This window comes from Tympanuchus pallidicinctus, unplaced genomic scaffold (genome assembly GCF_026119805.1).
Source record: "Tympanuchus pallidicinctus isolate F22 unplaced genomic scaffold, pur_lepc_1.0 scaffold23, whole genome shotgun sequence".
Taxonomy (NCBI): Eukaryota; Metazoa; Chordata; class Aves; order Galliformes; family Phasianidae; genus Tympanuchus; species Tympanuchus pallidicinctus.
Genome location: NW_026294740.1, coordinates 1,632,999 through 1,646,195, shown reverse-complemented (window position 1 = coordinate 1,646,195; position 13,197 = coordinate 1,632,999). Strand labels below are relative to the sequence as shown.

Below are 13,197 nucleotides of genomic sequence, written 5' to 3'. Positions count from 1 at the left end.
AGCTGCTCCATCCCAAAGTCACAGCTCTGCAGGCAGAAAATTTTTTCCTCCCCACATCTCAGAACAATGAAGGCTTTTGAATATGCAAATGAATAACTGATCTCTTCTTTGTGCATTCTGCTCTTCCAAGGCCTTGGGGAGGAGCTGCTGTTTGTCATCCCAGGATCTGTCAGCAGTGGGCTGGAGCACAGCAGCTTGCAGGACCTGGCCACCCCCTAACAGGAATCCTTTTCTGTGGTCTTCTTTCAATGGACTACAGTGACAGTGGAGATGGATGGAGGAGGATTGTGGCTCTTAACTCCTTTGTTCCACTGCATTTGCATGAACACGCTGGAGGGCTAGTGTTGATGCTGCTGGAGATACCCTGGTCACAGTTTTACTGATGAGACTGAGCCCTGTTACTTTCTGAAGACTGGGATTTTTGCTTTGTCTTCCTTTCCCACAGAAACATCCAGCTCCCCTTTCATTTGCCTACATCTATCTATTCATTTTTCATCCAAGGTCATTTCCTTCTGTTCCCTGGATTTCAAAGAGCCCTTCCATATTCTATTAAGCAGTTTTCATCATCCCTCTTAATGCACCAAGACTTCTCTGCCCCTTCTAGCCTGACTTTCTCCAGTCTCTGATGCCCACAGACATCAGCCAGGTGGGACATCATGCATTGCATCCTCCAAAGCAAACAGCTCAGGTGGAGGTGGGACTGATGTAAGGAGTTGGAGTCAGCCCTGGCCTGCCCAGCCCAGCCCCATGCATTGAAAAGCTGTGCCACCTCGATCCCATCAGGCTGCGTTTCATGGAAGTTAGAGCAAGAAACCAAGCTGGCAATGGCAGCTCCCTGTTTTCCCCCAGGTTTGATGTTGCATGGCACTTGGTTGGATGCTTGAAGCCCATCTGGGATTTGCCCTGTGGGAAATGTTGTCATCCGGGTGCAGCTCCGTGGTGCTGAGCTCTACCAGTGCGTGAGAGCAGCGATCTGCCTGCGATAGCACTCACGGAAACGCGACACACGAAATAAAATCACTCCCCCAGGCTGGGAAGGAACCCAGAGGTTTCCAGAAGTTCATTCACCTCCAATTATCAGCTAAGAAAACTGCAGACATCTGCATTTCATTCCCCAACATACAGAAAAACAAATAAATAAAACCAAGCAGAGAGCACTGCCTACCTCTTCTGCCTTTTTCTAGCCCAGTTCTGCTGCAGTTGGAAGGATGATGTTAGCAGAGCACGCTCCCGGAGGTGGCCCTGTACAGGTTTGCAGAAGTATGCAGCAAGAGTGAACCAGTTCTCCAAAGGGAACAATGAGTGCACGTCCCTCAGTTACACATGAGCTGGGCGCAGCTGGAACGTGAGCAGATGAATGGAAGCACTCTGACAAAATCTTGGGCTAGCAGGTGTCAGTCAATATTTATTTAACTGCAAAGTCGGGAGGCAAATCCTTAAAACAGGGCACGGAGTGGCTGCTTTCCCCAGGGCAAAGCCCTGTAGTGGGTTCAGCAGGTGAGAGCTGGCTCAGACCTGAACCTGCACTGAGAGCAGCTGCAGGGACGGTTTCCAGACTCAAGTTCTCATGTCTCACCCTGCTTCCTACTTTTACAGCCTTGGGGGGCTGACCGTGGTTTTTCTGTCTGCACCCAGCAGGGACTTTCCGAGCTCTCTTCACCTCTGCAAACATTTGTCCTTCCCATACCTGTGCTCAGCTTTATAGCAAAGGAAATGAAAGCACTTTCTAATAAAATATTTCCTTGCACCCAGAAGGCAGGCACTGGCTGGGCTGCAGTCAAACCCAGGCGAAACCTCCAAGGACTTTGCCCAGCATCAGTGACACTGGCCAATTCTGCACAGGAGGTGAGAGGAGAGGAACAGAAGAGGGGAAAACCTTCTGGCACAAGCCAAGCTCTTTTCCATGGGCACGGAGAGCACAGACTGCTCCATGGACCACAAAAGCATGCACCCACAGCCCTGGCTTCTGCTGACTGAGTCTCTCCATCCCAGTTTCTTCAGGAAATAGTTTTCTATTGCCACTTCCCACCTGCTTGCAGGGCAGAGCTGCACGGTGTCCCCCACAGACCCTCGGGGCCTTCTGTGGAGCACTGTTACCTATGGGATGGGATGGGGCGAGGATGGAGGAGCTGAATTTCTCCATCAGCCTCTGCGGAGCCCTGCAGTCCAGCACAGCCACAGCACTGCCTGCCCCGGGGGAGCACGAAGCCCCGCCCATTCACACAGCAGACCACGCCCACAACCACAAGCCCCTCCCATTCCTCAGAGCCACGCCCATTCCATTGACCCCGCCCCCTTCAAAGGCCCCTCCTCTCCTGGCTCTGTGCCCCACGTGCCTGACCACAGCTCATGGTGAGCCGTGCCCACGGGGTGTTTGCTGTCGTTCAGGCTGAGTTATGGAAAATCAGATAAAAAGAGGAGAAATCCCAACTGCTGCTGCTGCTGGGGGCACACACGTGATAGGGCTGCACGGCATGGAATCCTCTGCTGCACTGAGCCAATGCCTGGACTGATGGGCTCTGCCATGTGTGGGTGAAATTTAGTTTGTGTTCACGCTGCTGAGGACTGAAATAGGAAAGATTGGGGGTTTTTATGGGGGATTTTCTGGGAGGTGACAGCTCAACCCAGTAGGATGCTGCCCTGTGGGGTGCTAAGAGGGGAGCACATTGGGGAGCGTCCCACCAGCTCCAGGCTCACAGCGCTGGGGTCACCCAGACGCACTGGGGAACATTTCCCCTCCAAACTGTTCTGCAGACGTAGTGAATTTCATGATGGGTTTCCTGTTATTTTTATAGAGCATGGAAGCAGATCACATTGGACCTAGCTTTAATGAGAGTTGGTCAGGACTGCTGTTGTTGCCTGATCCATTTCCAGATCCATTTTCTTCACAACATGTGTCTGTTCTTTATTCTGATCTGAAGCATCCCAGCGGGATTCAAACAGGCTGCACGGGGAGAAGAGATGAGCACAGAGAGCAGCAAAGCTGTGCCTTGTGCATACATGGGAACAGCCCAAAGGCACCAGAACTGTGTGTGCAAACCTAGGGTGCCTCAGCTGTGTGCTGCCCCAGCAGTGACAGGAGGAGGTGCCCTGGGGATGGCTGTCTAACACGGTGCTGGATGCCCCCTTGTTTTTATCATCCCTTTAGGGATCTGCTGTCCTAACCCTGCTTTGAACCCAGAGGCAACTCCCATCCCTGCAGCCTCCCAAGGCAGCGTGACACAGAGGTTCTCTGATCCCATAGCACAGCACAGAGACAAGATTTCTCTCCTCAGAGGCCCTGTGATGTTGGCTGGGCTGTGTCAGGGCATGCACTTGGTGTCAGCTTCCATTGAAGCCTTTGTGAACATTTCCCAGTGCTGGGACTGATTTGCACTGCACACATAAATGCAGATCCCACCCAGCCTCTGGGTATCACTCAGGCATTGATCACTCATACAGTGGAGTGTTCCCACCCTCCTGCTGGGCTTCTGTCTGCACCTTCACCTTCAGCCTGATAATCCAGCTCTGCCTTCAATTACTATTTACCTCTCTGACCCCTGCAGCTCAGACAAGCAGACCCAAGCTCTGCTGACCCCTGCCTGGGCTGTTGCCCTAATCTTCATCTGTGCAGTCTTCATCCCCTGCTGACCCCTTCTTGTGCCACCTTCGCATGCAGGGTCCTGGGTGGGTCCCTGGGCAGATCCCAGCGCAGAGCCCCAGGCCAACCCATGGCCTCAGCCCTCCTGGTCTGCCTCCTGTCACACCCCAGGGACAGCCAGCTCCCCTCCTGCAGCAGGCACGAAGCACAACAGCAGCAAGGTGAAACCCTTGAGATATTTCTGCTTTAATTAAATCAAATATTCTTGTTACAAATAACCAGCATGGAATCCTGTTACATTTCTGATCTCAGTGACTCCTTATCCCATTGATATTTCACCAGTTGTCTCCTTGGTTACAAGATGTGCAGTACAGGACCCCACTCTGTGTCCCCGTCCCTCATAATGCTCTGTGATTTCTTCCATGACAGCCCTGCTGCTCACCTGCTTTTCTGGCTGCAGTTCATCCTTGGGCAGAAGCTTGGGGTGAGCCTGTGCCCACTGCAGCTGAATCAATAGAGAACTAGCGTGGTGCCAAGCCAGCACCGAAAATAACAGCAGAGCACAGCTCAGAGGGATGAATGACTGAGGAGCAGGAGGAGGTTTGCTGGGTCTGCTGCCAGACCACGCACCTCCAACACTCCGTTCACCAACTGGCACCAGCGGGGGGCACGTGTGCACTGCATGGGAACACAACTCGGGGCAGAGCCAAGCTGGGTCAGCAGGATGTGTTCCTCGAGCACGTGCATCTCGTGCTAGCTGCAGCCCAGAAGCTGCCTCTGCTGCTCCCCATCATACAGGGGAGCCAACATACTGCCAACCTTACTCCCATCCCAGGGGGAGCATCATGAGTCTTTGAGCTGTGGGCTCTTTGGGCCATATCTGCAGACCAATCTCTGCTTTCAGTGGGTCTTCTGGTGTTATCCGGAGCTCCCAGCATGTCTGTGGTGGCAGTTCCTGAGGGATGTGGCATCCAAATCAACAGGAAGTTGTTCTGTGCTGATGTCCACTGTCCAAATGCAGAGCAGGGTGTTGCAGAGCTGCTGTACACCTTTACCAACCTGTCTTCATTCCCAGGAATGTCCCACTGCTTTAAGGGAGTGATCCATGGGAGGGGGTGGAAATGCTGCGTGGAGGTGCAGGTGGGGTCTCCTCTCCTGTGCCCCTTTTCTGCCTCTGATCAGCATCAAACCGTGTCCTGCCCAGCCCTGGAGCTGGGTTCTCACCTGCATGGGGCTCCAGGCACTCAGCCACAGCTCGCTGGGCTGAGGTCTTCCCAGGTGGGATGCTGTAGGAGGTGAGCTGGATCTGAAAAGTCAGAGTCCCACTCAGAATTAGAGGCAGAATATCATGCACCCAATTATGTTAACCCAGGTTTTGTTGTCCAGACAGAGTGGTTTTTTAGACTGGGAATTTTCATTTCAGGCGAAGCTGTGTGAGTGCTGCACCCTGAGCACAGAGTGAGCTCCGGCCCACAGCCATTCTGCTCAGCTGCCATAGCAGATCTGCGCTGAGGAATTCCCAGCCATGGGCCCCATGTCCGATCTTCCCAAGCTTTGGTGACATGTGTTGCCCATCCTGGTGGTCTCTGCTGTGAAGGGATCTGGGACCACTCTGTCCTGCTGCCCCTCTCTGTAACTCTGGAGATGCCTCCTTGGACATCCCATTTTCCAGACGTGAAGTCCAGTGCTCACAGCAGCTTTACCCACACCGTGGTAGGTTGGCTCTTCTCCACTGCTGTGCCCTACAAAAGCTGCTGACGGAGGCTGCCAGAAGCTCTGCTTTCCCCTTCATGTGTTGGTTTGGCCATTGCATGGCACATGTGGGGTTGGCCATTGCACAGCATGTGTTGGGTTGGCCATTGCATGGTGAGGTGATGCGGGGCACTGGGTTCACCATCAAGTCCTGATCTCTTTTTTTCTGAGATTCCCTGGGCAAAATATGAAGTTCACTTTCATGCTGGGGATGGTACAGCATGTTCTGTCTTATAGGGAAGGGACTGGGATGAATTCCTCTAGGAGAGTACACGAGAACGCTTCTTTTTATGGCTAACATGACGAGTGGGGTGGGGGCCTTCCTGGGAGGTGCTCAGCGGTTGAAGAAGAAGGACCTGAGGCTCTGCAGGAAGTGTGACTTCTGCCTCTGCTTCTGCTTCTTGCGGATGATGGGGATCCAGACGAGGCCACAGACAAGGAGCATCAGTCCCATGGACAGGAACGCAGGGCCGCACATTTTGTACACATTCTTGTTCTTGATTTCAAAGCACGACAAGGTGGTAATGACTGTTCCGAAGAGGAAGATGGCAGCTCCGACGGACATGACGATGATGGGCTTGTGGTAGATGTCCCACTTGCTCCTGGAGGTATTGGTCCAGACAGACTCGCTGCGGGAGCTGATGCACAGCGTGCTGGCCGTGTTGCTGGTCAGCAGCTCCTTGGACGGGGGGGACTTCAGGCTCCCATTAGGGCTCTGGGGGGGATTTTCCATGACAGCGGGATCTGAGGAGGAGACCTAGGGTGGACAGAAGAAAAAGAGCAGAGGACTGGTGCTGGAGGATGGACTGAGTGCTGTCCATCTAGTCATCAATGAGTGCATGCCCTAGGCCAAGTTAAAGATTGGAGAAAGCTTGGTGCTGTGCTGCAGGGAGAGAAGAGCACCACACCTATATGAGCAGCACATTTAAGGACAGGCGACTGGATCCTGCAGGGAGGAGGGCTGCCTGCCTGTTGTGGGACTCCCACTGCCCACCCCACCCCTAACCTTAACACCTGCCCTGGGGCAGGTCCCTTCCTTAGAGCTTCTTTACCCAGAGGTGATGAGGTCCTGGGACTGCTGCCCAGAGCTGTGGATGCCCCATCTCTGGAGGTGCCCAAGGCCATGGGTGGCCCCTGGGCAGCCTGAACTGGCTTGGGGGAAGGGGAAACAGCCCACAGCAGGGGTGGGTCTGGGAAGGCTGCAGGAGGAATCTCAGCTCATGCCAAAAGCTGTGCTGTGCTTTGCAGTGCTGGGGTCAGCCCTGTGGCTCTCTCAGGAGCCCTGCCCCTGCATTAGATTTTCACCTACTTGAGGAGGAAATGCATTTTCCCAGAAACAGCATGACTTTAGCATGGGGAAATCATTATGATAAATGGGAAATGCAGTGCATTATGTTAACCACCATTTCATCGGAGCAGGGGAAAGCAGGACGTGGAGCTGGCAGGGAGGCCCGCAGGGTCCAGCGTGCTGCAGGGCTGGGCATGCTGAGCTCAGCTCTAAGCACGGTGCAGGCTGTGAGCCCGATGCTCATCCAGGGCAGTTCATCCAAAACCCTGCCCAGGCCCTCAGGCACAGCAGTCTGTGCTCCCAGGAACACGTGCACCATGAGTGGTATTGCACTGGGTTTGCAGGTTTGCACCCTGCTTTGCTATGGTGAGGTGCAGAGGAGATGAGTCCAGAGCCTGGTGCCTCCAGCCTATTTTTTGCTGCTGCTGCTTTATGCTAAGGCTTGCACCACGTCAATGCAGGCACGAGCAGCCACAAAACTGCTCCAGAGCTGAGGTCCTAATGATCCGTACCTGGGCCATTACAGCAGGTAATCCCTAGCTGGGCTGTGCTGGGCCCTGTGCCCACCCCAGGGTGCTGACACCTCCCTCATTCCCTTCACCCATGTTCCTTTCCCAGGTTTGTGGTTTATTCTGATGTAATTTTTTTCTGTTTACTCCCACTACTGAAACACTCAAGCACTGCTGCAGAAATGCAGACCTGGTGGCACTGACATATTTTGTGCCATTTCAGATTTGCAAAAATTGGACCAACAAACAAAAAATAAAAGCAGAGCTCAGTGCTTGTATCCCTTCCATCTGCAGCTCTCCCCTACTCTGTCAAACCAGGAGAGGTGGGGCAGAGCAGGGCACTCATCCTGCCATCCTGATCTGCTATGGCCTCTGGTGACTCTCCTCTCCCAAGATTTCCTCCTTCACAGTCATGGCATTTCTTGTCTTTCTCTTATTCTAGCATCCATTGTGGAGAGTTTTTATGTTCAAGCCACTGTATGATTTTAATTCACTCAGCCCTGTTGTGCTGCCCAGGTCCTTGCCTGCAGCCCCAGCACTGTTCCCAGCTCCCAGCTCCCTACTCATCGATGCCCTGCTTACCATTGGGATACACTGAGCCCTGCAGAGCGCCTTCCTCTCCACTTTGCAGAGATATAATGGTGGGCTCCTGCAGAAACCTTGCTCTTCCCTCCAGGCTTGCATTTGCACTAGTCGGGATTTGTTTTTCCCTTTTATTTTCTGGCATAACCATTCCTCTCACCACAATTTTCAGATGCTGATCATTTTTATAACACCTTGCATGAGGTGCTGTGTAGTTCCCTTCTGTTTGCTCAAGAAAGGTTTCACTCTCTACACGTGGCCAGGAGTTTGGTTGCAAGCTCTGCATGTGTCTGCAGCTCTTGGGAGAGCTAATGTGATTTCAGCTCCTGCTCTGCCCATACTCCATCCCTAATTCATCCCAGATGTGCTCACATTGGAAGATGCGTGATGCTCGTACTGAGCAGCCCAGCAGGATAATGCTATCAGGTTTCTCCCACATTTTGAATAATTATTGTTGTAAGGAGAGCATCCGCAGATGACCATTTGCTGCCTTGCAAATGCCTCCAGAGCACATCTCAGATATCATGGCTGGCTACTGCTGCCCCAGCTCCTGCAAGCACTGCTCATACCGGGGTCTTTCTCCATCCCTGACAGAAGGAGGAGTGATGCTTTCTCCCTTTTTGCTCTCCCAGTGCTTTGCACACTGATGTTTGAGAATCCCATTTGCTGAGGACCCCAATAAATCTGGCTACAAGTGATTTAATTTTCCTGCCCATCTCTGTGTTCACACAGGGGCAGCTCTCTGCTCTGTCTGCTCTGTCTTTTGCCACAGAGGCCAAAAATCCTTGTGACACCTCTGAGTCTGAGAGCAGCAGATGAGCAGCCAGGACCTGGGGTGCCACAGCCAGCCTGCAGATATGGACTGAGCCCCTTGGAAGACCCAGGGACATGCTAAGGCTGGATCTAGTCCCACAAGTCCCCAGCCTGTCCATCTCCTTTTCCCATGGGGAAACAGCTCTGATTCTTCAGGAGCTTCTTACACATTGCTCTTATCTCAATACCTAACTGCTGCCTCTGTTCTCTCCGAGAACAGCAGAGCATCCCCAGCCCAGCCAAGGACATTTTTGGGGCATGGCTTTTCCTGATGTCCTGGGGTGCCTCAGTCTGACTCTTGGCTCTGCCCTCTCTACAGGACCCCCCACTCTTTGCTGGGACGAGGGACCAGATGCTCCAGAGAGTCCATGTGGGATGGTGGGGTGGTTGGGGAAGGAGGCTGCGTGGACAGGTACATGCAAGCTCTTAGCAGAAACTTGTCAAGATGCCATGCCTCAGCCAAATTTAATTCAGCATCTATCAATCAGGTTCAAAAGTAATCAAGAGAGCAGTGCATATCAGTGAGCCAGCATCCCCAGGGCCCTCTCAAAATGAGGATGGCAGTGCGAGATCCCCATGGCCGGGGGGCTGAGGAGCACCCAGCAGAGGGGCAGGTGGGGGTCACACAGGGGACCTGGGGGGACCGAGCGCCAACTCACCATGCTGAGCTCTGCTTCTGTCTGGCTGCACCGAGCATCCCCCGACGCACAGAAAAAGCAGCAGGGAGCTCAGGGTGCTCCACTTCCCATAGGTCAGCACAGAGAGGGACAGATCCCGTTGGGCTCAGCAGGCTCTGCTCTGGGAGGAGATGGAGGTGTGTACAGCCCCATCCTCCCACCTGCCCTTCCCGTACCTCACCATGGCTGGTGCTGGCCCTGTGGACAGGCTGGCTCTGCTCTGAGAACAGGGCTGGGGAAACGAGGCTTGGTGGCAGGGGATCGTACACCTCCTCCAAGCCCCACCACATCCGGGATGTAAGCCAAGCTGGAGCCAGTGTCCATTTGCTGGTGTGGTGGAGCCGGGTTGGGCCCAACCTCCTGCATCCCTTGGGAGCAGCTTCTCAGCATCGCCTGGAGTTTGGCTGGCCCCACCGATGTGCTCAGAGCCTTGATGAGCAAAGAGCACTCCTGAACCCCTTTTTGGGCTCAGCAAAAGGATGACCCCCACCCTTATTACGCTGCATCTGCCACCCCAGAACCAAACCCATGGAAATCCATCCTACTTACATGGGGGGGGGGGGCGGACGATGGCTGCCCACCACCAACGGTGGCACAGATGGAACGGCTGCAGCAGGGCACCCTGCCCTCCTCACCCAGGCTCGCCTTCAGCCCTGCAGCCCTCTGAATGTTGTCTACTGGGCTCTGTTGAGTCTAATGAACGGTGGAGCATATCCCAGCTCTGATGAGCTCACCAGCCCATCAGGATATTGGTTAACTCTTTGTTTCCCCGCCTTGGGCTCTGACTTATAGGCAGCTTGCCTGCAGGGTTTGCTAAGAGGCCGCAGCTTGGAGGCAGTCCAGTGGCAGGAGCAGGGTGGGATGGTTGCTGGAGCAGGGCTGCTGGGGATGCTGCCCCAGGCTTTGAGCACCAGCAAGTCCCTATAGCTGCTCTGGGTTGTGGCTGCCTTGCTTCCAATCAGGGGATGGTAACCAGTGTCTGCAAAACACTTGGAGGCTCCTTGCTGAGACATTTGATAGATGCAAGACATAAGCAGTTAGCTATTAATTAACATCCTGAACCCATTACTAGGAGAGGGAGAGAAGATGAATCCACGGATATACTGTAAAACCTTCTTACATCACTGTGAATCCACCTGCTGCAGGGAAAGGATCCAGCCTGACACAGGCATTGCTGGTGGCCAGGAGCCCTGATGGGGCTGTGGCCATCCCTCTGGGCTTTGGTTTGTTGCTGTAGTGGTACTCAGTGCTGCACCAGGGACACAGGCAGGGAGCAGAGTGGGGTGTAACGGGTCAAGAAAATGTCACAGGGATTGACAGATCTTGTGTGGGCTGTGGGATGGGTGCAGAGCATCCCAGGGCAGTGCATGGGGCTGGAAGGAGAGGAGGAGGGCTCAGAAGGGCTGTGGGTGGATGCAGCTCAGTGGGGCATAGGCAATTCAGGAAGGAAAATCAAGGAGTGTCTGGAAAAGTGAGGTCCCTCAGCTTGGCTCTGTGCAGACCTTTGGCCAGACGTGTTGGGTTTGGACCTCATCAGCAAGGGACAGTGGGCTCACAGACCAGGGCAAAGGTGAGATGAGCTCAGCATCCTTGTCCGTCAGGACTGTCCACATCTCTTGATGGGAGGTGTGTGCGTGTTAGCTGAGCACGAGGGCCAAGCCCTGGGGGATGAGATGATTCCACTGCTCTTTAATCTGAGAGCCAGCATCCAGAGTAGCCTGGTGTTTTGGGAGCATTATATGTTGAAAACACTCTTTAGAACCGGGAGGGATTTGGATTTCCTAGTCCAGATTCAAGAGAGTAGATTATTTGTCTTAAAGAAGCAGTTAGGGGAAAAGAAAAAAAAAAGGAAAAAAAAAGAAAACAAAAAGAAAAACGAGATGGGAAATCTTCATGTTAGCCCCTCTGCTGAGATTAATTCCCCTCTCTGCTCCTGCACCAGCTCCAGGCTGACCAGAACAGGTCCTTCCCCCTGGGAGCATCCAGCCTTGTGCTTCAGCCTTCTCCCATCATGTGCCCCATTTCATTTCAGCTCCCCCACATTCACCCCACACTCTGCAGGACCTCTGGTTCCTGCACCGACCCATGGTGACGGGGCAGGCGGGGGCACAGTGCCAGGCTCCGGGGAAGGGTCACAATCAGAAGTACTTTGGGAACACGGGGCCCCTTTTTGTCAAAGTAATTTGGCCAGGACACTGAGGCTGAGAGAGGATGTGCCTCCAGGTACGTCTGTGTGATGGGGAACATCTCAGTAAGTCATCTGGGAATGAAGTGAGAACCCTCGCTGCTTTGTCCCTCATGAAGATGCTGGGGGAGAAAACCAGCCCGGGGTGGGACCCCAGGAAGGACCCCTCCCATAGGAGCCCATCCAATCCAGGTCCCATCTCACAGCCCCACACTCCGAGCGGGTTGACCTGGCCGTCACTCAATTCTCCGTCCGTGGGCTCCTGCTGCCACCTCGTGGGGCTGAGGGACGGAGGGACTCCGTGCGGCCTTCCAGCTGGAAGGGAAAATAATAATAATGAATAAACATATATATGAGAAAAGGAGACTGAGAGGGGACCTAATCCAGGTCTATAAATATCTGAGGTGTGGGGGGCAGAATGGCGAGGCCGGACTGTTTTCAGTGGTGAGTGGAGACAGGACAAGGGGAAACGGACAGAAACTGCAGCATAGGAAGTTCTGCACAAATATGCGCAAGAACTTCTTTACAGTGAGGTGAGGAGCACTGGAACAGGCTGCCCAGGGAGGTGGGGGAGTCTCCTGCTCTGGAGATGTTCAAGACCTGCCTGGATGCCGACCTGTGCGACCTGCTGTAGGGAACCTGCTTTGGCAGGGGGTTGGACTCGATGATCTCTGGAGGTCCCTTCCAACCCCTACAATTCTGTGATTCTGTGATTCTGTGATATGTGTGTAGATATATACATATATCTATCCAAAACAAGCAGTGCCCGGCAGACCACACAATGACCAATACCAGCCAGTCCCTGAGCAGCAGCAGCAGCTCCCTCCTCCCCACCCTGACACGTACTGTTCAGCATGACATGACATGCCATTCAATACCCTTTTGGCCGGTTTGGCTCAGCTGTTCTGGCTTTTCCCCCTCACAACAACTTGTGCATCCCCAGCTCCTGGCTGGCAGGGCGGCACAAGGAGCTGTAAAGTCCTTGGCTTAGTGTAAGCACTGCTCAGCAACAGTTCAAGCAGTGGTGTGTTATCAATGTTGTTTTTTACTCCTACATTTAAAACACAGCATCATACCAGCTAAAATTAACTCTCTGTGGCTCTCTCTCTCTGTGTAGCCCTGTGGGGTGATGTCACCTTGGGTGCACTGTGTTCCCTGTTTGACTTCTCCTTGGTGAAAGAGGAATGAGGATTTCATTCAACCGTCAGTGCCTTCGGGTGATGAGATGTGGTCACCAAACCACGCAGTGACAGCAAATAAAAGCATGGGGCCCAACTCAACTCCTGGTCAGGACAGGTCCCATTGACCCCCAGCCATTGTATTCCAAATGAACATGTGCTTGGGTCAGGGCTGGCATACTGAGCCTATTGACCTGTTCCTGGCTGGGATGGAGACAATGTGCAGCCACAAGTGGTATGTTCAGATAGACCCAAGCAGTTAGGCAACTTCAGAGGTATTCAAGGCTAGGTTGGATGGGGCCCTGGGCAGCCTAGTATGAAATGTGGAGGTTGGTGGCCCTACATGTGGCAGGGGGGTTGGAGATTCATGATCCTTGAGGTCCTTTCCAACCTTGGCCATTCTGTGATTCTGTGATTGTGGTCACCTGCATTGCTCTGGGTTGGTGTGCTCAGCAGAACAATGGTAGATGGTAGGATAGGATAGGATAGGATAGGATAGGATAGGATAGGGTAGGATAGGATAGGATAGGATAGGATAGGATAGGATAGGATAGGATAGGATAGGATAGGGTAGGGTAGGGTAGGGTAGGGTAGGGTAGGGCAGGACAGGACAGGACAGGACAGGACAGGACA

At 53.5% G+C, this 13,197-nt stretch overlaps 1 protein-coding gene across 1 annotated transcript in view; it reads right to left on the bottom strand.

Moving 5' to 3' along the window:
• Positions 1-3,858: 3,858 nt before the first annotated feature.
• Positions 3,859-13,197, bottom strand: part of PIRT (phosphoinositide interacting regulator of transient receptor potential channels) — a 57,379-nt gene continuing 48,040 nt past the window's right edge. The window contains exon 2 of the mRNA XM_052688264.1: positions 3,859-6,089. Within this exon, the coding sequence (XP_052544224.1) occupies positions 5,667-6,089 (423 nt within the window). The 3' untranslated portion in view covers positions 3,859-5,666. The remainder of the gene's footprint in view (positions 6,090-13,197) is intronic.